The sequence below is a fragment of the Rhipicephalus microplus genome, unplaced genomic scaffold (assembly GCF_043290135.1).
Source record: "Rhipicephalus microplus isolate Deutch F79 unplaced genomic scaffold, USDA_Rmic scaffold_14, whole genome shotgun sequence".
Taxonomy (NCBI): domain Eukaryota; kingdom Metazoa; phylum Arthropoda; class Arachnida; order Ixodida; family Ixodidae; genus Rhipicephalus; species Rhipicephalus microplus.
This window is the reverse complement of record NW_027464587.1, coordinates 28256778-28279313: the sequence shown is the minus strand read 5'-3', so window position 1 is coordinate 28279313 and position 22536 is coordinate 28256778. Positions and strand designations below refer to the sequence as shown.

The 22536-nt window shown below is 43.0% G+C and overlaps 2 protein-coding genes and 1 long non-coding RNA gene across 3 annotated transcripts; 1 reads left to right on the top strand and 2 right to left on the bottom strand.

Annotated features, from left to right (window-relative positions):
* Window positions 1–2785: 2785 nt before the first annotated feature.
* Window positions 2786–3346, top strand: LOC142784507 (uncharacterized). Its single transcript, XM_075882904.1, has 2 exons — window positions 2786–3095; window positions 3165–3346. Exons 1-2 carry the CDS (start codon window positions 2786–2788, stop codon window positions 3344–3346), a joined length of 492 nt encoding a protein of 163 aa, XP_075739019.1.
* A 9191-nt stretch (window positions 3347–12537) lies between these two features.
* Window positions 12538–15691, bottom strand: LOC119180924 (uncharacterized). The gene is made up of 2 exons (XM_037432061.2): window positions 15390–15691; window positions 12538–13837 (listed from the first exon to the last, which is right to left on the bottom strand). The coding sequence occupies exons 1-2, from the start codon at window positions 15674–15676 to the stop codon at window positions 13453–13455; spliced, it is 672 nt and encodes a 223-aa protein (XP_037287958.1). The 5' UTR covers window positions 15677–15691; the 3' UTR covers window positions 12538–13452.
* Window positions 15692–17685: 1994 nt separating this feature from the next.
* On the bottom strand, window positions 17686–18758 carry LOC119181215 (uncharacterized). Its single transcript, XR_012888625.1, has 3 exons — window positions 18619–18758; window positions 17914–18076; window positions 17686–17802 (listed from the first exon to the last, which is right to left on the bottom strand). It is a non-coding gene; the product is annotated as an uncharacterized LOC119181215 (long non-coding RNA).
* Window positions 18759–22536: the final 3778 nt, after the last annotated feature.

Below are 22536 nucleotides of genomic sequence, written 5' to 3'. Positions count from 1 at the left end.
AGGAGCCACGCCGCTCTTTCGGCACCAAGGGTGCCGATGTATCCATTGCCTCCTCGGAGGCACTGAATGCCCGCACATGCGGGTTGTTAGTTCGAATTTTGGGCCTCGCCTGGTGAGGGGAGGCCTTAAGACCCGAAGAATCTGGAGTCTCCGGTCTCTGTTTGGGAGTAGGCGGTGTAGCCTGGGCTACAGCCACCTTGGGGGCAGGTGCCACAGCCGACGGCTCGCTCTGCGCAGGCCGAAGGGGTGGCGAGGGCTGGTGCGGCGCTGCCCCCTGACGCGCCGCATCAGCATATGTTGCGCCGTAAAATGGCGACACTCTTCGTCTTGCTTCTTTGAATGTGATGTTTTCTTTGACTTTAAGAGTGATGATTTCTTTTTCTTTCTTCCAGTTAGGACACGAACGCGAATACGCGGCGTGTTCCCCGTCACAATTCACGCAGTGAGGCGTGGTAACACAGTTATCAGATGGGTGGCCGCGGCCACCACATCTTGCACAAGTTTCCTGACCCCGGCAGTTCTGCGAACCATGACCAAATCGTTGACATTTATAACACCGTCTCGGATTGGGAATGTAGGGACGGACAGAGAGTTTGATGTAGCCTGTGTCTATAGATGAAGGCAGTGTGCTAGATGCAAAAGTGAGTATTAAATGTTTAGTAGGTATTTCTTTGTTGTCGCGTCTGATGACGATTCGTTTCACATCCGTGACATTTTCCTCTTTCCACCCTTCAAGCAGTTCCTGTTCAGACATTTCAAGAAGGTCTGCTTCTGAAACAACTCCGCGTGAGGTGTTCATCGATCTATGAGGTGAAACAGATACTGGGATATTACCAAATGCTACGAGACTGCCAAGTTTTTCATAGTGGTGTTTTTCAGGCAGCTCAAGGAGAAGGTCTCCGCTAGCCATCTTTGTAACCTTGTATCCTGGGCCAAAGAGCTCGGTCAGAGATTTAGCAACAAGAAATGGTGATATGGCTCTGGCATGTTTTGTTGGGTTTTTGCTGTGCACAACATGTAATTTGGGAAAGCATTGTTTGGGTTGGCTGAAAATTGAGATGTCATCGGTGCGTCCCCTCTTAGGCGGAGGACGATCTAGGAGACGGGGAAATGCAGGTGTTCCCATAGTAGTGTACTTTTTTTTCGGCAGCAATGGCGACCACCCACCATGGAGTCCAACCAGGGGACGCTGAAGCACTTAATAGCATAAGGCTGCAGACGCCAGCCGTACATTGCCACTATAACCAAATATAACTACTCAAGGTTGAGTAATTACACAAGGTTAACCCTTGCCGCCAGGAAAAATCGGAAGTAAATGGGAGAGAGAAGAAGACAGGACAGATTTAAAGACGAGAAAAGACTAAGATAACTTTCGCCTTTTCAGTCTGTAGTGTTGCGTAATATCTCGGAACGTGATGAGACGATCACCCCACGACCATTGTGGTCGGTGTTGTCGCTGCGTGCCTGTCAAAGTGTCTCGATCCGGCAGATCAGAAGCCCCGTTCTCGGGAGCGGAGGCGGCGGCCACGGAATGTGCCGCGGCTCGGCGAGTGAGACCTCGAGCCGCGGCGTGGGCCGCCTCGTTGCCCGGAAGCGGGACATCGGTGTGTGCCGGGGTCCAAAGGAGGAAGACTGTTAAATTTTGTTGTGGCGATCGCGACGCTGAGTCACCATCACCGCACATCTTAAGTGCCAACCACTGGCACGCGTTCGCTCGCGTCTACGCGTCAAAAGCGTCAAATGCGCCTCTCGGCGTCGGCTTCAGAGGGGCATACGCGAGCAGGCGCGAGGGATCAAGCCGGGCTTGATATTTCGCCTCGCGTACGCTACGTCACCACGCGTACAGCGGCGCCAACCAACCAGAGGCCGCGATGACTCCGAGTGCTGGGCCTAATGGCTGCCGCTTCGAAGGCACGGCCGAGTGCTAGAGGCAAGCACGAAAACTACTCCAAACGTTCCTGTATGACCGCTTCGTCATCTAGAATGACACGACGAATGTCTGCTAGTGCTACCAGCGTGACTCAATTTCGTGCCGAGTGCGAGTGACGCCGACAAATCCAGCGAGTACCTGCCGGCTTGCTAACGAGTGCCTGCCAGTTTCAGTGTGGTCGTTGGCCGTGTGAAAACATCGTATCGGCGATTGTACTGCGCCTGTGCTTTCATCTCCATACGTTGTGCTCGAAGTCAGTGGGCTGTGGTGGTAAGATGCTTCCGATGATAGAAGTCAGGATGATCGACACTAGCCGGATGCCGAAAAAGATGTGTGCTTCGTTTGCATTCCTCGGTGGAAGCTGACGGGGACAAACTCAGACAACGAAAGTTAAGTTGTTTACGTCTCAGCTGGCTGAAAAAAGAAAAAAAAATATTACATAGAAAGAGTGCTTGAGGCTTGTCTGATGTCTTTGCAGTAGCGTGTGATGCCAAGCTAGTGACATGTGATCATCGTTTACATCGGCGTACGAACTCCGTTGAGCTGTAGTGCGTGGTGTCACTGACACGAACGAATTGATCCGGCATGCGTGTTTACACCAACGAATTCAGCTGTAGCTCCGATGTGCGTGTTTACGTGAACGAATTCTACTGAAGCTTCGATGTGCGTGTTTACGTGAATGAATTGCACTGTAGCACCGGTGTGAGTGTTAACGAGAAGCATACGACAAATGCAACTGTGTGATCTGTTAGCCGTCGTCGTGCAGCGGTGAAACTGTCCTCTGTGACAATTGTCAGCTGATTGTATGTGCTCCTGCAAAACTACATCCACTAGTAGTCGATGCAATAGGCAGGCATGACAATTTTCGGCCTTGAAAATCTTCGAAACACTACTGTCGCACCGGATGTTCACGGCGCTCATGGTCTCACTTCCGGAACATGCGCTGCGCAAGCGCGGTGCTTTGTGTTCAGCCGTGCAGTGCTGCAGTTGTGTGAGGAGCAAGCAATGGACGGTGCCTTCATCGACAACGAGGTTCTCATCGCTGCAGTGCAGCATAGACTACCATTATGGATGGCAAGCCACCGGCAGCACAAGGACAAAATTGTGAAGGCCGCGATGTGGCGGGAGGTAGCTGCAGCCGTGTTACCGAATGTAAATATTGATGGTAAGTTAGCACTTGGTCGTTCGTGCGACATGCATAAGCGCTTCAATCTTTGTATTTTCCATTGCGCAGACGCCGCCGAGCTTGTACAGAAGCGCTGGAAGTCGCTACGTGACAAGTTCCGGCGGCTCTTCGTAGCAAATAAAAAAGCAAAGAGCGGTGCCGGCCTGGACGATGGGGAGTGTATCACCATCACGTGGCCATATTTCCAGCTTTTATGCTTTCTCAAGGATACCATGCAAACAAGGGCGTAAGTCATTTTATTAATCGTTGTCATGAGCATTGCTAAATGTCATCTTTTTAAATATAATTATTGTGACACTGAAAATTCTGTGATTTTCAGGTATGCATATATTGAATGCAGTGTACAGCATGTAGGAAGTTCAAGTGTTGATTACTGTTACATGTGGCCAAGGCAGCAGTGTGCAGTGATATGAAAAAATTATCCGTTTCAACAGCTATAGTAATCTAAGCAGTGTGGTACTGACAATACTGATAGAGGTCTGAACATTAATGACAACCACATTAAAGACCTTGAGAAAACCTTTTGCTGACACAGTGGTGTGCATTTTTCCATTGTTGAGCAGTGTTGTCAAATGGAAAAACAAATGTTTTTTTGTGCATATTCAGAGAGCCCTCTTTGCATCATACATGTTCCCTTTTTTTCGCTATTTCACCCACCACGGTGGTCTTGTGGTCGTGGTGCTCAACTGCTGACCCACAGGTGTAGGATGAAATCTCATTCACAGCAGCGGCATTTTAAATGGAGGTGAAAATGCTTGAGGCCTTTGTACATTGATATAGGTGCAAATTATAAAGAACACCAGGTGGTCGAAATTTCCAAAACCCTTCACTACGGCGTCTCTCTCGTAATGACATGGTGATTTAGAGATGTTGAACCCCAAAAATTATTTTTTGCTACTTCAGGGAACACTGACACTTTTTTTTTCATTAATTGAGTGTTACATCAACTCAACTTTGTACTAAGTCTTTTCACAGATACCTCAAGAATGTGCTGCACAATATTTGTTGATTCAAAGAGCGAATTAGGGGTGCAAGGGTGACACGACCCTCCCCACCAATTTTTTCAGGGTAGGTGGTTCCTCAAGATATGCCGCACGAGTCGCATATTTCATAAAAATCTCCTCATCGAATTGAAACCACTAAGAACTCGTTCTTGAAGGTACAAGATTAAAGGCATATTATAGAGAATCGATTATGCGAGTTGCTTGCGTTAAGGAGCTTTAAAACTAAGATTGAAAAAGATAACTTTGCACTAATGAACTCGTGAATTAACCCAGATTCAGGCGAAACTGTGAGTCTGACTGAGTAGCTATGTTGGTGAGCTTGGGTCCGTACTTCAGTTCGGTTCTGAAAAAGTACAGTGAGACTGAGCACTCTCATTGTGGCGAGTCTGAGTCGGAGTGAGTCCTCATAGCAAAATGTATTTCTTAATTGAATCTGAGTGAGCTGTAATTTCTTTTTTGACCTGGTCATGGCATGGCTAAAGTGAAAATCCCGTTGCATTCGCTGTCAAAGCCTTTTCTCCAGACTTATATGGCATATAATTTAATTGGATACCATGAGCCACGATATGCTCCACAGGTGATTGATAATTTATATTTACCTAGGAGTGGCAAGAAGACATTGGTTGTTGGAATGTGAGAGTGGTAATGAAAACTGACATTGGCAGTATTGAGGCGAATGCAAAAATATCGGGGCTCCAGCAGATATTGAACCCACAAGAGGCCAGGCCTGACCTGTTATGCCTTAAAAGGGGGGAGGGGTTTAAGTTTGCCACCAGTTTTATATCACCTATGACTGCTTGTTTTGCTCGTCACTAGATGACGCAAAAAGAAGCTGTGGTAACTCTCGCTCCCGTTTGAACATGCTGCAAACAGCCACCAGAGTTGGCAGGCCACACGCTCACGTGCCCACTTAAATAAAAATTGACATTGTACAGTATATATATATATATATATATATATATATATATATATATATATATATATATATATATATATATATATATATATATGATACATACACACACACACAGTTGTGTTCGAGATCATGAACAAATATAATGGCTGTAAGTAAACTGCATAATTGTGCCTTTACGTTTAACGTTGCCGCAGACATTCACATTATTCCTACACCACATGTATGGTCATATTGCATCAACTAAACGTTGTAGTTCGTCGAAGAATAAACAATACTTACATTTTTTCTTTACCTTAAAATTGACTGAATATTCCAGTGAAAGCACTAATACGACTCTAGGAATCCATCTTATATGTACTGTTGACATCCTTGCTATAAGGTATGTACGCTTCTCTGTTAGCATCTGTTGCAGCTATTGGTGAATTACATGTGCTATAGTAGCAGAGTATGTGTAGTTTACTACATCAATGTTGCCTGCCCATCATTGGCTTTATGCATAAGGACATCGCCGCTGCTGCAAAACACCTATTACTGTTTGGTCAATCAGCCCGGCTTCTGGTATGGCTAATATGGTTTGCTATATATTTAATTTATGAAAATGTTGTTCATATTGTTTTTTTTGCCAATAATGATCCCTGTCCATCTATTTGCCAAGACAAGGTACTATGCCAGGAATTTTGCTTGGTGTAAAATGAATTGTGATCACTTCATCTATCATTAACTGTGCCATTTCAAGTTGTATTGCCAGCACAGTTAGCTTCTTGGTTTTCTTTTTTGTATGTGGTTCGTGCCATAAAATTCTGGATTACAAAAATGAAATGTAAGTATGTTAATGTGATTTTAGTTATGTTTACATTGTTTGACCTTAGATTGCCTCAATGCCAAAGTTTATTTGAAGTGCAAGTAAATAAGTTGATGGGTCCTTTGTATGTGGTCTGGAAAACACGCAAAACCAGATATAGCAAAGTATTTTAGTGTGGCAGTGTGTGAAATACCAAGTGATGTGCTTAGGAAAAACCACAGTTTAATCCTTGGTTCTATTTCAGTGCAGAAAGAGGTGAAATTATATTTCATTTTTATTTATTTAGAGTTCCTGCAATGCCATAGTGGCATTACTGCAGGGGAGTTTCCCAGCCTAATGTGGCCTTTATATCTGATATACTAACAAATAGCTAGTAATTTTTGCGGACGAAACGAGCTGCCTGGTTTTGAGTTTTTCTATTGTTTCTGCAAGATACTTTTGAGCTGGGTCCCAGGTAACACAAGCATATTCAAGTATAAACCTTACATGCAGGTAGTAGAGAATTTCCTTTACCTTTTTTGTTGCACAGTGAAAGTTTCTGTGAATAAAATACAATGTTTTACTAGCCTTTAAGATCATGTGTTCTATGTGCCTGTTCCAATGAAATGATTCTGTTAAATAAATTCCTAAATATTTACATTCGGGTACTTCTTTAACTGGCTTTTCATCAATGTAAGGTTATAACGTTCACACTTGTTGCTGCCTGCAGGACATCTGGAAATTATGTTAGCCCTGCAAGCTTGCAGAGCACTTCAAGCTTTGTCTGCAGTCCGGGTGAACCAGTAAGGCCTGCAAGCCAGCTGCAGGCTGGCAGGCAACCACCGAGGCCTGACAGCCCTACTACCCGCATAGGTATGAATGTGCAGGAGCTTCTGCAGGACATGGTCCAGTTTGAAGACCAGTGTTTAGAACTGTCGGAAGCTTCTGCACATTCAGACGATGATGCTTTCAGGCCTCCAGGGGTTGTTTGCCCAAACACCCAAGAGAGGACTGCACCAGAGCCTGCTGTCGCCGATGGAAGTGCCGGGTCAACACCAACCCAGCGAAGAAGTCGCAAAAGAAAGAATGAAGAAGAGTTAGATAGAATTACTCAAAATGTGCAAGACTTGTGTGAGACATTGAAGAAAACCGAGTCAAGAAACGAACATGAATATTTTGGGCTGTGCCTTGCTAAATACTTTGAGAAGATGCCAGAAAAGCGACAGTTAGAGCTGAAAGTGAAGATCATGCAATTAGTAATGGAGTATGTGGACTAGTTTCTTTTTCATTTCAATGGCTGAAGTGATTTTTTTTTATTAAGGTACGGGGCCAAGTGCAAATTTCTTTTTAAAATGTCATTTTTTACATTTTCTGTCATGTTAACTGAATCACTCATTATTTTGCTGCATGAACTTTCTCTTTAAACAGTTTTTTTTTGCAAAGATGCAAGGAAAAATGTTACACTACCCAACAGTTGCGAAGAAAAAACTGAAAGTGCCTGTTTTGTGTGCATCATAAGATTAGCTTGATATGTGATATTTTGTTTACTCTTTAAAGAGGTTGTGAAAAGGTCACTTAACAACGACAATGCGGCACCATCAGTAGCCACATGCTCTAACTATATCATCAGCCTGAATGAGCCTGCATAGACGCTTTGACTATCTAGAAACGCAGAACTCTACGGCATCTGTGAGCGCGTGCAAGAGGCATCCCACAAGAATGCTGCTTAATATGACGTCAGCTACAGAGTTCAAGTTGGTGCCTATCCGCTTCCTCCAGTCAAATTTTATGCCACATTTTTCAACAGTCTTTATCTTCTGGTCAACTTCCCACTGACTGGAAGATAGCAAAGGTTATTCCGATATTCAAGGATGGTAACAAACACACACCCGATAACTACCGCCCCATTTCGCTAACATGCATCTGTTGCAAGCTGCTTGAACACATCATCACCTCTCATATATACAGCCATCTTGAGTCAAATAACTTCTTTCTAAATCAGCATGGTTTTCGGAAAGCGTTATCTTGTGATACTCAGCTATTAGAATTTACGTCTGATTTACATAACGGCATGAATAGTAATAAAACTGTTGACTTCATCTTTTTAGACTATGCGAAAGCATTTAACAGAGTTGCCCATTGTCGCCTAATAGCTAAGCTGTCTGCACTTAAACTCGACTCATCAACATTATCTTGGCTTAGAAATGTTTTGTCAAATCGACAGCAGTTTACATTTGTCAATAACTTCAGCTCGTCTACTTCATTTGTTTCATCAGGTGTACCCCAGGGCAGTGTATTAGGCCCTCTTCTTTTTCTGATTTATATTAATGATTTGCCTTGTAACATTTCTTCCTCAATTCGTCTTTTCGCGGATGACTGCGTAGTGTACAGAACTATTAACTCTGAAGAAGACCACGTACATTTACAAAAGGACCTCGACTTAATAAATCAGTGGTGTGACCGTTGGCAAATGACGCTTAACACATCTAAGTGCTGCGTACTTTCTTTCACCCATAAGAAATCGGTTTTTAACTTTTCTTACTCTATCTGTTCAGCTGTAATTCCCCGTTCATCTACATACAAATACCGTGGTGTCCATCTTTGTACTAATCTTGCCTGGTGTACTCACATCGACAAGATATGCGCGAAAGCAAACAGAACCCTGGGATTCTTGCGCCGGAATCTGCATCATTCCCCATCTACCATTCGGCAGCAGGCCTATCAAACGTTTGTACGTCCTCAGCTGGAATACGCTTCATCGATCTGGTCTCCGCATCAACAATACCTAATATATAAAGTGGAATCCATCCAAAATCGTGCAGCCCGCTTCATCACTTCAATGTATAACCGCCACTCCAGCATCACCCAAATCAAACGCGATATTGCCCTTACTAACTTGGATTCCCGCCGCTCTGTCTCCCGTCTATGCCTCCTCCATAAGTACTACTACAACTCGTGGACCAGCCGTCTATCGCTTGACATTCCTTCGCGTACATCTAGTCGAGTTCATAATCATCTCAGTTTCAGACGCATCTTCGGCAACACTCAGTCATTCAATAATTCTGCATTGCCACGCGCCATCGCAGTTTGGAATAGCCTTCCGGATGAAATTGTTTCTGTGAGAGATCCGGTCAAATTTCGTGAGCTACTGCAAATTTATATGTTCTCTTGATTTTGTATAACGATGCTTTATTTTTTTATTTTGTTTTTTGCTGCATTTGCTTATAGTGTTTGTTCTTCTCCCTTCCATTGTGTAATTTTCTTTGTTTTCTTCGATATAATTTCTTTTTATGCTTTATGTTATTGTGATTTTTCTGTAACCCCCCCTACTCAATGCTCTTCTGGGGCCTGTAGGGTAACATGAATGAATGAATTGCTTATGGCAAAGGCGCTGATAGGTGTTTGAATTGCATGCACTCGCAAGTACCGAAGAGTTTTGCAATCCTCGATAGGCAAAGAACTACTTATGCTGACGTCGCCTAGTTAGTGCGTGTGGATGTCGGTGGTTTCGCATTGTCGTTTTAGATCGAGCGTTTTATGACTCTTTTAGCCCTCATATTAAATGTGCAAATATGTAATAATGCTTTGTTAGCATTGTCAACTTGACATTTTTAGTCATAAAAACCATACACTTCTCACCAGGTTAATGCACAGCATTGTGCATGCATTGTTCGCACTCAAGGACACATATGTCAGCCTGTTAACAATTAGATTTGCTCTCTCATTTAAATAATGTCTACAGAAAGAAAAAAGGCAAACAGCTGCTTGAGTGTAACTAGTTACAAATATGCAAGACTTAGCGCTCCTGATTGTGTAGGTGCCGCACCTGTTTAAAATGTTTTTGTTGATTTTCTTGAAACCTGTTTAATCACTGTGCTTTTAATATTCATTTGAAGAGATTTATTTTGGTTCATTGCACAGGGTAAAGCTTCTTTTCTGTGCCTGAAAAGATTAGAATTTGTAGAATGTGGAATTTGAGTGCACACTTATTTTTTGGTACTTCAGGGAGCACTATCATTTTTTTTTCATTAGTACACTTTGGTACTCAAAATGCACACTTTAAATATTAATTTGACTTGCAAAAAAATTTTACAAAAAAAGGGCTTGTCTTTCAATGCTCTCATATGCCTATAAAAATCTGCTTTGTGATTCAGACTAATAATCTCCAAGTCTTGTCACTAAAAAAAAAAAACATTACCTTCGATACTTTGCTTTATACCTATAGGATCAGGGGAAGCGGGAGTGTTTGAAGGGGTCATAACACCCAATTTTCGAACATGTTCTGTCGGTTAATCGTTTCGCATTCACAAATTAGCTGGCAGAATGGTAGCGAATTTGCATGAACACTTACTTTGTAATTGAGTGTTTCATAAATGCACAAGTGGCTGGACAGTGGGGCAGCACTCGTGAGGAATTATGTAACAAGCAGCTAACTTTTCGAGCATCTGCATTCCTGCGAGCAGTTCTTCGTCAACTGTATGTGAAACCTGTTATTTTAGCCTTGTTTCATTCCGCACTGAAATTAGAATACTTGCTGCAGCTGAAACTTTGGTATAACAGAACGGCTGCACTCCTTAATGTGCTTTGTCACGTTCGTCGTGGCAAAAGGCTAGTTGCTGGGGGTGGGCAAGGTTTTCTTTTATTGTAATAATTTAAGGTTTGCTTTTTATAACCAGTCTGGGAATAATATATCTTTTACTTTTAGTGTTCACTGAAAGTGAAGTTTTTGAGTGATTGTGACATGGCCCCTTTATTTAGTCATGAAATACGTGATTTAGTCATTAATCTTGTGACTTATTTTTATATTTATTTGTGTATTGTAAATATTATCAGGGTTGCACAGAATGAATTTGGGGAATATACGTCATTTTGATGATGTCTGTTCTTTATAATAAAAGTTACTTCAGTAATAATTACCAAGGTATGCTTTGTTCACATGGTCATTCGTGAATTATATGCTTGTATTGTGATCAGCTACATACAGTATGACACAAAGCATTTATGCCACACTGCGCCTGCATTTCATTGCTAATGCGGCTTCACTCATGCAAAATGTTTGCAACACGTAAGTTACTAACGTAAATGAAAAGTACAGTTGCTTTTGCTGCATACCTTAAGGGGTACCGACACCATATTTCTAAGGCGAGTTTAGTCTGACTAACTAATCTCCTGTATACACAGACGACTCTGAGAAAGTATAACACTCGGCAAATTCTGATAAGGTATTTCATTTCAACATTAAAATCAAATTACTCGCAGGGCACCTTACAACATCGACACTAAGTTGACCTCGGGACTTGAGTACTAATTTTGGTGACTTCACGCTGCATTCTGGCTAGTTGTGATGATATCTGGTACTGGAACTTCTAAGATGGCTGCTTGGTTCGTGGAAATGTGACCATATCTTGTACTAGCACGTAACGAAAAGGTCATACTTTGTTGCAATGACAGGGGACACTAGGAGTTCAAACTAGCTTTCAGAACACTATAATTAGTTTTTCAGGGCACACTTGCGCATTGCGGTACATTTTCTAGGCTTCTGAGTGCTTGGCCTTTCCTTGGTTGTAAAAAAAACAGTGAAAATTTTTTGTCAATACCCTTTCAAAAGGACAATTACAAGTTCTCTGTAAATGTAAAGGCTTTGCCATTTCCATATGTATGAGCCAGATTTATTTGCACGCCATAGATATTGTACTGATGAAGTGCATTTATTTATGAGACGAGAATAAATATAATTCTTCGAACCCATCGATCCCAGACATTGTCCAAGTTGGGTTTTAAAAGACAAATATTGAAACCTAAATGTTTGTAGATTATTAGACATATGTCTTAATATAATTTAATTTGGTTTTAAAGTAAGCTGGAGTTAAAACCGGTGTTAAATTTCTCATCAAAGCAATTAAAGGTTATAAACGATTCAGCTATGTCTTGCCTTAAGTTGGCCCTCACGAGCACAGGTTATGGTCTTTTAGATATAGGTTATCCACTTGATACAGTGACTGCTGTCACTGAGCATTTGAAGAAGTCGGTAATGTCAAACCCGAGCATGGTTGCAGAAGGCAACAGGAATAAACTTATTGTTGGGATACTGTACATTCATTGTGCACGGTATCTCAAGGGCCTAAGAAAGTAGGCAGTTGACACAGCGTTAACATTGTTTTTATGGTTGCCAATAAGCTGGGTTACATTTGTGTCGCAGCGCAGAGGAATGAGAGAGTTAAACACAACAAGCTGACCCAGAAGGCAACAGGAATAAACTTATTGTTGGGATACTGTACATTCATTGTGCACGGTATCTCAAGGGCCTAAGAAAGTAGGAAGTTGACACAGCGTTAACATTGTTTTTATGGTTGCCAATAAGCTGGGTTACATTTGTGTCGCAGCGCAGAGGAATGAGAGAGTTAAACACAAGAAGCTGACCGATATTTGTTTCATCAATCACACCAACAAATTCATTGATTGCCGTACAAGTGTAGTTGACAGGGATCCTTTTTTTTATTCCCCTGAGTGTACAATATGGTGGATCGATTGAGCAACAGCCGATGCACTGTTTCATGACACACAGCGGTGCTGCTATGTCTTGTAGAAAGATGCTTATGTACTGCGGTAGCCACGGCTTTCTATGCAGTCAAAGTATTCAATGGCAGTTAAAGTTATGAATATGTTATGGTCCCAGTGATCGTATAACTTGTCACTGCCCCCCCCTCCCCCCCTGTAACATTGAGCATCCCCTTGGTAGCTTGTGTGCTCTGTCCGATTGAAGTTCGTAGCACTCGCTAAACATACGGTTTTGCAAAGGCACAAGACCATTGCAGAGTCACTGAAAATGTTACATTGCCCCAGTTTGTGTCAAAATGACACCGCTTTAATTCACAACATGTGGACTTAGTAAAATAAAAATTTATTTTTCACAGAAGAATAATTTACAAGAACACATTCAAATTTGAGGAGAATAGAAGGTATGACAAGATGAGCCAGGGAGCACAGAAAACAAGAAAAGTGAAACGCTGATTTGCGTGAGGAGTCAAATAATAGGTAGGCAAAGTCACTCATGAGAGAACCCTCACACTGGCATCAAGCCGCGAGTCTGAGCCAAAGTAAGTGAAGTATTTTGGCAAGTCTGATTGAGTGAAATTGAGAAAAATTGAGAAATCTAGTTTGAGTTCCACAGAGAAAAAAGTTTGGTACCTTTTCTGTACCTTTTCTCTGCAACAGCAAAAGGAATGTAGCCATATTTGCTTACTTGTTGTAGCTCACGCATACAAAGTTTTATAAAAATCAATTCAGTACATTTTGAGAAAAGGTAGGTTGAAGTTGAAAAACTTACATAAAACGCACTTTGAGAAAAACAAATTTTTACATCCACATACTGCTTACGCCAGAGGTTGCGTGGCACACTACGGTGCGGAATTTAAGTGGCTTCTCAACGTCTGGCTTCAACAGCTTCGTTCCTCAGAGTACAGTGAATTTTTTTGGTGTCAAGACTGCAAATTCAATTTTTTGCTGTGTTCACCCTACCATACCCCCTTAAGAGCAGCTGTCACACTGAAGAATGGGCAAGCAGTGCCATGCTAGAAAGGAGAGTGATGACGCAGCTGTGCGTCCTTGCCCGAACTGGCAGTGAAGAACAAGTGTCTAGGAGGGCTGCTTCTTTGTCAGTCCTGGTAGATTCCACTGGCAAGGAACCTGGCCAGCCGTGCTAGAAAAGTAGCTGGCGAACAACCTTCTTGCAGCACCTGCATCACCATCGTAGTTTCGTGCCTGTGTTGGAGCCATGGCAAAGAAACTGTTGTCTGGCACATGTTGCACACCATGCCGCCAGCGCCCTCCAACAACGTTTCCGAAACTGTCTTCTCTGTCCAAGAATTGATGGGCATGTGGGTTGTACAGAGTAAGGAAGTTGTGGAGGACACAGGCGGCCTTCACCACGAAGTCCACATGGCTGGGCTGCAGGTTTATGGTGCGAAGCAGTATCCTCCACCTGGCAGCAGTGATGCCGAAGGCATTTTCTGCACAGCGTCTGCAGACGAAAAAGAAAAATGTTGCAACAGCGAATGAAGACGCGACACACCATGGTGCCTTCAAGGCAATGGAAAGTGGTTGCAAGATAAAAGTAGTGGTGTGGTAATGCCGAGTAGTTGCGACAGATGAGCCATTTGTCACAATGTGATGAAAGACTATTTCCCATTTAGTGCAATACTTTCTCCATCTTTTACAGCCCACTGTCAGAAAACAGTGCGAAAATGGGATGATGGAATGAACAATCCAAGTTCCGAGTTCCTTCGCCGTCGCCATCTTCGTTCACTGTTTCCTTGTAGTACGATGTACCAGCTGTCCCTTCATTACACTATTCTGTTACAGGCTGCTGCACTTGAGTATTGGACTGTAATAGTATATAGAGACAGCAAGTGTTCAACCAAATTTATTTTCATTAACCCGTTGTCGGCACAATCACGTATGACTGAGAAAGATGGAACACCAGACGAGGGCTTATTACTGTCAACGGCAGTAGCACTATGAACTTTGGCTTGTGTACTCAGTGTTAGCAAAAGGCACTCTTTGTCCATTTCTGCATCTTTTATTTTTTCAAATGTTAACTACTGAATTTTGCTTGTATCACCACTACAACATTGAAGTTTTTAACCGATGCTGGGCTGATTATTTTGAACCTTGTGAAATAATAGTAGTACGACAGATGCTCTACAATTGCTGGAATAGAAGCTGGAGTGAATAGAATAATACAGAAGGAGTTTCCAAATGCACCTTTTTTCCACTGTCTAAGCCACAAATTTGATCATGTGATCAACGATTACAATTTTTCCGTGAAATGTGAAACATTGCGGGGGTCATCAGATGTACAGTAACACTTTTTTATGATGTGCGCTCAGACGGAAGTTGCTGCCCAACCTACTGCATGGTAATATGAGGGGATCTGCAAAATGCAAGTTGATTAAGATCTTTGCTCAGCAATGTCTGGCCGTAGTCAAAGCATTCGAGGAGCTTTCATCAATAGAATCAACCTCAAATGCTGTAACTACACAAGTATTTATGATGAGTGTGAACAGCATAAGTCATTTATGAAATGCAGCAATGACTTTATCACAAGTCTCATCATATAATTTTCTCACTGAAACACATGGTGTGTGCACCTACTATACAAAGACTAACTGCAGGTAGATGTATCCAACATATTGTGCTACTTGCTGGTGACCATTTAGCACAAGTCAACCCTGCACAGAGAGCTTTTTTCGTGAAGTGATCGCAACGCTTTATTTTTGACGGACACAATCTTCTCAACACTAAGATAATGCAGAGTATCTCCGAAAACTTGGCTACTACTGCCCTGTTTGAAAGCTTAATTTCATGTGCGCAGTTTTAACAGAAAATAGTGCCTATTTTGTGGTAACTCGGTGCACCAGCACTCCTTCCCACAGCAGAAAAGTTCTGCAAATGCCCTTGGTTGACTAAGATCCACAGGTTAAGCTATCGTGTTCAATCGCACGTGATGGGCCTTTTTGCGAATTAAGGCTATGAAGACATGAGGTTAACGAATCAGAGAAACAATCCAATACCTTGCTCGGCTGAGCCTGTAGTTGAAAATCCTCATAGTGTCATTGAGGCATTTTGCGGGGTAAGGCCTCATGAAGTCCTTACGAAGCTGGAATGCCTCGTCTCCCACAAAGGCATAAGGCACACATGTGGAAGTGCCTGGTAGGGTGCCAACTGCTGGAATGTCAAGGCGGCCTTTAGAGAGGTCACAACCAAAGGATGATTCCTTGAATATTCCCCCATCGCTTTGGCGGCCTTCTGCACCGACGTCCACAAGCACATATTTGCAATCGCTGTCCACCACAGCCATAAGCACTATAGAAAATGTGCCCTGAAACAATAAACACGACAAAAAATCCAGATCAGGACCTATCTGTACAGCCACAGTGAATAACAGCAGTACAATAATTACTATCTTTGTTAAGGTTTCACGTATCTTCAAAAGTGTGGCATATATAACAAATATTTGCTTAAACGGAGGCAGTCAGTCTGGTGATTTACTGCACTAAAATTGTACAGTACACCAAGTTACTAAAGACGCAACACCACTTGTGTATGCTTCACACCATGTGTCCACTCTGGCTTTGTGAACCCTGTAATTTTACTGCAGTTTAGAATCATCCAAAAACTAACTAGACCAATATCTAATTTTGCCAATCTGATGATTCCAGTTTTCTGATCTGCTCTTCTATGTTCATGTTGCACTTATCAGCTACAGTATTTGAGCAAGCATACATGAAAAATTTAGTTGAGAATGCACAGGGAGAATCCAGGTGAGCTTTTACCTTATAGTTGAAGAATTTGCTGCCAGATTTTGGTGGACATACAATAGCAACATGCTGCCCGTCAACGGCACCCAAGCAGTTCGGGAACTGTCACCGTGAATGAAATCCTTTGGCAATACAGTGCCAGTCTGCTTTGGTAGGTGTCTGGAAGTACAAACAAAAAATGTCGTACTTTAACAAGAAAGAACCTATAATGCAACAAAACAAATATGCAGAGAGCACATTATTAGAAGCAGTGATTTTCAAAACGGGGTTCAGCAGAATCTGTTCGAATAAAAGCCACGTACTTTACACTGCTGTCATGCGACTCTCGCCACTTTTCTTTCTCTCATTACAAGAGTCCCTCATTAAACAGAGGCAGTCAATCTGGTGATTTACTGCACTAAAGTTGCACAGTACACCAAATTACAAAAGATGCATGAAGTTAGGAAAGACGCAACACCACTCGTGTGCTTCACACCATGTGAACCTTGTAATTTTACTGCAGTTTAGAATCGTCCAGAAATCAACTAGACTAATACCTCATTTTGCCCATCTGGTGATTTCAGTTTTCTGATCTCCTTTTCTATGTACATGTTGCACTTATCAGCTACAGTATTTGTGTAAGCATAGATGAAAAATTTAGCTGAGGATGCACAGAGAGAATCCAGGTGAGTCCACTAAGCTCCCCAACAATTCATGGCTGAGAAAAAATAACTTAAACATGGTGCTGGGCTAGTTAGAATATGGAACTCTGATGAATTTGCAGTGCTTATGCAAAAAAAGAGAAAAACACAGACACAGAAGAAAGAAAAATATTGAATTATGCTGTAAAATAAGTTCAATTTACAGACGTCTTGTAACAACGTTTAAAACGCACGACTAGTACAACTACACATTTCATCATCATTACATCCTGGCGGATCACAGAGCAAGGAGAGCTTGCTGGTATCCTGGTAGGAATTTAGAGAAAAAGTGGGCCTGGGCTTATCACATTGTGAGAAGGTATGTTAGATTGCGAAAAAAGGATACAAAGAGTTGGGAAGTGCAGCCAAGTATTACAAAAGGTTAGGTGCAGTGAGTGGTATGAGTGTACCTGCAGGTTTTTTAAACACATGCAAGATATTAGAAGTAACAAATACACAAAAGAGTGGCCTACTCTTTGGGCAGAAGAGTCGTGTTTCAAGAAACCAGCAGGGTGGCAGTGAGCATTTATTCTGGATGCATAAGTTTGCAATGCATATTGTGGTCTATCATGCGTTCCCTGCTTGTATTGGGAAACAATTCATTGCTGTCTATCCACCGTGATGGCTCAAATCTATGCGTATACCTCAACGCAACAAAATTCTCTTTACATCACTAGACATCACCAGTTGCCGTCAGTCAAGCTTTTGTGAACATGTATTGCAGCAATCAAAAAATATGTGCCATCTCCTCTCTGATTACGAGTTCTCACTTCAATTTAAGGCTGAACCTATCCATGCTGCTTCCAGGCTTACCTACCAGGTAACCAACATCAAAGTGAAATTGCGAACCGCTTACCTTCATGACATGGTCTTTTAGCCTTTCCCAGATTGCTTCGCACGTTTCATGAATGCACAAGCGGGCAGTTTCGATTCCCACTCGATACGCCAGAGCAACAGAGGGGATATCTTGCCCTGATGCAAGGTAACTGAAACAATAAACATGAAACAATAAAAAAATAAAGTAATTCAAAGCTATCTTTTTTGGCACTTACATTCAGTTAATGCTATGTGGCATGTTTTACCTCAATATCACTAACCTCAAGGTTATTGCAAGCCGTTCACCAGGCTCGAGAGTTTCCCTCGACACGTGGATTTTTGTCAGGTCCAGAGCAACGAATCTGAGCAGCACATCAAAAAGTGCTGGCGTCATTCGATAGAACTTAAAAAAAATCCATGATCGCCTTCGCGCATCCGTTTCATCTGTTGAAAACAAAAGCAGATTACAGTGATTGAACAGATTCTTACAGAGAAAAAAAAATGAACGGGAACCAGCAATGTACCTCTCTTAACGCCGAATCCCTGATCGAACATTCAAGCACATGTGAAATTTCAGATATAATACAGTATTCCTTCGGTGGAATTTTCTCTGCAGATTTCATTTTATAGCTGAATATGCCCTCCGAGTAAATGCATAGAAGTTTGCTGGGGCATACATGCAACATTTCTCAATTGGCTGTGCACTCACTTGCTACTAAAACAAAACGCTTCAAGAGGTCATGGGGTTTGAATACAACATACGTATTATAAGTGCTCTATTGTCAAAGGCGTGGTCGTCACTCGCTTGGTTTATTTTTTTTTCCTTGCATGTTTATTGGTATATCGTATTATTGGCTTTATTTATTTTGCTTTCATTTTTATGTCGTAGGTGTCATTGCTGTTTATTTCAGTCAGGAGTGATCGAACAGCACGACGTCACGTTAAAATGAGACTGAACGAGGTCAAGAAAGAGCTGAAGAACTTACCGCAGTGTGGTAGAGGCCTTCTTGCTTACGCGCCAAGAAAACAGGGCGAATCCACCAACGGCGAGGCTGCCGCTGCTCGCGTACTTGCTTCCTCTTTTTTATGAGCAGCATGAGGAGCACGAGTGTCGAAGTGAAAACTGTTGCATTCCTGCGGGAAACTGCCGACACCGCAGGCATGGTTGCGAGAAACGCACGAGGAAAGCTTCGTGAAACAAACACACGTCCACCCGTCAACAGGAGCACACACGGAGAAAGAACAGAAATTGGCGCGAAGAGCTGATGTTGATGTGGATGACACGCGAATACAGTCGACACTATTGGCTTGATGTCTAATGAACAGTCTAAATAATTAAGAAAAGTGTCAATTCAAATATAAAATATACTATTTTGATTTAAAAAAGCTCCTCCATGGCTTGAATACGAGTAACAAATGTTTGAAAAGTCAATCTTTTCAGGCAATGCATTGGCAGTTTCACATCAAAAGCTCTAGCAACACTGCGCGTTAGCTAGGCGCGACGCGAGCAGGCGCGAGTGCCGACGCGTACCAGTGGTTGCGCGCCCTTTTCCTCCATAGGCGCGACTAGACGCTTTTGACGCGTAGGCGCAGGCGTACGCGTGCCAGTGGTTGGCACTTTAAAGATGCGGGCCGCTTCCCGCGAGACGCGGCCGCGCGCGAAGCCGCGGATTGCTGCCTGCGAGTCGCTGATTACGATCGTAGTGTTCGGCACCGTGGCGAATGCTTGGGCTATCGCGGCTTCTTCGGCCGCCTCCGTATGTCCCGTTGTCACCGTGGCGCTCGCGAGGCAATCACAGCAATAAAAGAAATACTTAAAAGAGCTCCAAGGGAGTGATGTAACTTTTTATAGAGTACACTATTTTTGTCCGATACCTTATGCAAATTTATTAGCTGCAGTATTTTCAGTTTTGATAACTAATCCTAAAGCTATATACACGAGCCACGAGCATTACGTTGGTTCATGACACCACTGCAGTGCCATTCATTGTATAAAAATATTTACGCAAATTTTGCCTATTTACTACCGGTTGGTCTTGCAGCGACTGCTTTAAAAAGAAAGAAACACTTATTATGTAGGAAGTTAACGTTCCATTCTGTGAGAGACCTTCTGAAACTCATACATTGTCCGCGTCATCCTCGCGAGGTGATGACACACTGGAGTTGCTAGTATGCAGAAGAGGTACCCGCCCTGAATGATTGGTTGAGTATTGTAGAGCTAATGCCACTCTACAAGTCTATTCACGTATTGTAATTTACACCACAAGACAACAGGCAAATTTGGGACGTCTTTTGCCCACAAATCAATGATGGGTATCTGGCTCACTCACTCGCTCTGTTTTTCACGAGATCTCTGCGCTTGAATTTTCGTGTGGGCTCTGTAACAATCTTGCAAAACAAAAAGCTCATTTTGGGGTGTGTTTCTACCCCGTCACAAAAGAGCGAGCAATCTCACGTGTCCTTCCTCCTACTATCACTGGGCGTGTGGTACTAGCAAGTCGTAAATTGAACGCGTGTTATGTCTTTTTCAAGCTAACTTCAAAAAGACATTTGAGGGGGGTGGGGGAGTGGCCAGTGGCGAGTTATCCCAAAATGAAACGCCATCTAGCCAGATGACCGTTGTTTATGATGAGCAAATAGGACTCCACGAAGGGTGTCAAATGTTTTTCGAGTGCCAAAAACACTTGGGCGATAAATCTTGGCGGTATCATGCTGGTTCAAGAGTGCAGACATCGATTTACCCGCTTAATGCAGTCAAGTTTCTTAGACTTTGTCCGATAAGCTAAACTGCGACATCATTTCACTCATGCTAGCTTACGTTAAACGCCTGCTGAGAACATTACTTTTAGTGTTCCACCAGCCACAATACGACCTGACACCCGTATTGCGTTCACTTGCCGTGATTGAGCTGAAAAGATTAACACACGTCATGCCATTCATGATTGAATACATTAGCTGGAAATATGCCATTTATTACCCAATATTTGCCAATATCCCGATTTGGTGTATCCAAGCCATACTTCGCAACTTGTTGCGCTGGCTGGACGGAACCGTAAACAACTTTTTGCCTTCGCATGAATTGTTGCGGCATCCGAAGGCACAAAATATTCATGGCAACTGACACTGAGGTTCGCTCTGTGCACTAAGTATGTCCGAACACAATGCAAGTTGAATGACAAGCACGCATCTATGCAGCACAGGTAAAAGCACAGGCGTTGCGCACTAGCACGTCCACGCTCCCGCACCCCAGAGCACTTTCGGGCAATGGTAAACGAGAGGGAGCCTCCCCGCGGTTTCACGTGACAGTAGTTGATCAATGCCGACGCGACAGCGGCCTCGGAGAGGTATGGGGAAAGAGAGTGAGGAGGCGCGCAGTTAACCATGTACGTCGCTACTTTGCGAAGTTCTGGAAGCTTTAGGAGCAATAAACAGTCACCTGCTCTTGGCGAGAGGGCTTTTTTACTAGTTTTGATAAAATAGCGGCCTGTAATGAAGTAAATTTTATGAATTGACCGCAAAAGTCGCCGCAATGACATTTTACGGATAAGTACAACAAAAAACATTCTTTTTGCCGAATTCTGCGAAGAAATTGTGGTAGTTTCCCGCTTTTTTTTTACCAAGGCGTGTTGAACGTGACTGTTTTTTAATAAACAGTTTTCCACGAGAAGTGGGTCAGTAACTTGAATAGAGACAAATGGACGCCATCTTCAAAAAGCAGACTTTGCAGTGACCGTTTGGCAGGGTCATGGTTTGTTCGAAATACTCATCTTCAAGACAATCCCATCCTGACGATGTTTTTTATTCCACATCACAGACAAAAGACAAACTTTAGCGCTCCTGGCTACCATTTCGCTCACTCTTTTTTTGTAAAAATATGCCGTGACAATCCTTTTTTGTCACCTGAAATAAAACGTTGTACATAACAGCACTGCGCCTTGTTTGGACGGCGTTGCCACAGTGTCTGTCATTTTTTGTGCAGCGTTCGTCGGCGTTCCAAGTGAAACCTAATCGTAGGGTTCGTTGCGTGCCCTAGTTGTACATTACAGCAGCGCGCCGTATTTGGACGGCATCGCTACAGCGTCGGTCATTTTTAGGGGCGAAGCTTTTTATAGCAACACCCGTTCATCCCTGATTGATTGATTTGTCGGGTTTAACGTCCCAAAACCACCATATGATTATGAGAGACGCCGTAGTGGAGGGCTCCGGAAATTTCGACCACCTGGGCTTCTTTAACGTGCACCCAAATCTGAGCACACGAGCCTACGACATTTCCGCCTCCATCGGAAATGCAGCCGCCACAGCCGGCATCTGAACCCGCGACCTGCGGGGCAGCAGCCGAGTACCTTAGTCACTAGACCACCGCGGCGGGGCACCCGCTCATCCCTCGTAGCCGTTGTAGTGTAAGAGGTATAACGTTTTGACCTCCAAGGTGGTGCAGGTGACAGATTTCTTCTGTGCAATGTTGAACAATGAGAAATAGTGCTTAATGTGCATGCCAATGGCAGCTAATGGGGAATGAGAGACAAGAGCATTCGGCTTTTAGTTAACGCGCACGCTGCAATCCCATTAGCAGCCATTGGCATGTACATTGAGCACTATCTGACAAGAAAGGGTTGCTACGTTTTACTCGCTGGGTGTAACCTCTTTAGTTTTAAAAAGGTTTAGCGAGCGTTCAGCCGCAGTGCCATGACTACAATGAACTACTATATACCATGAACTCGAGGTGGTTAAAAGTGGGAAGTTGACAGGAAGCGCAAGTCGTAAGAAAGTAAAAGCCGGATTCTCCTGTCTCTCATTTCCCATTAGCAGTCATTGGCATGTACATTGAGCACTATGTGACAGCAAAAGGTTGCTACGTTACACTCGCTGGGCGTAACCTCCTTGGTTTTAGAAAGGTTTAGCGA

Excerpts from the sequence above, each read along its gene's own strand:
- LOC142784507 (XM_075882904.1), top strand. The coding sequence starts at position 2,786 with ATGACAATTTTCGGCCTTGAAAATCTTCGAAACACTACTGTCGCACCG. Across the intron at positions 3,096-3,164 it reads ACCGAATGTAAATATTGATG|ACGCCGCCGAGCTTGTACAG; the intron begins GTAAGTTAGCAC and ends TCCATTGCGCAG.
- LOC119180924 (XM_037432061.2), bottom strand. The coding sequence starts at position 15,676 with ATGGCTGTGGTGGACAGCGATTGCAAATATGTGCTTGTGGACGTCGGT. Across the intron at positions 13,838-15,389 it reads TACAGGCTCAGCCGAGCAAG|ACGCTGTGCAGAAAATGCCT; the intron begins GTATTGGATTGT and ends TTTCGTCTGCAG.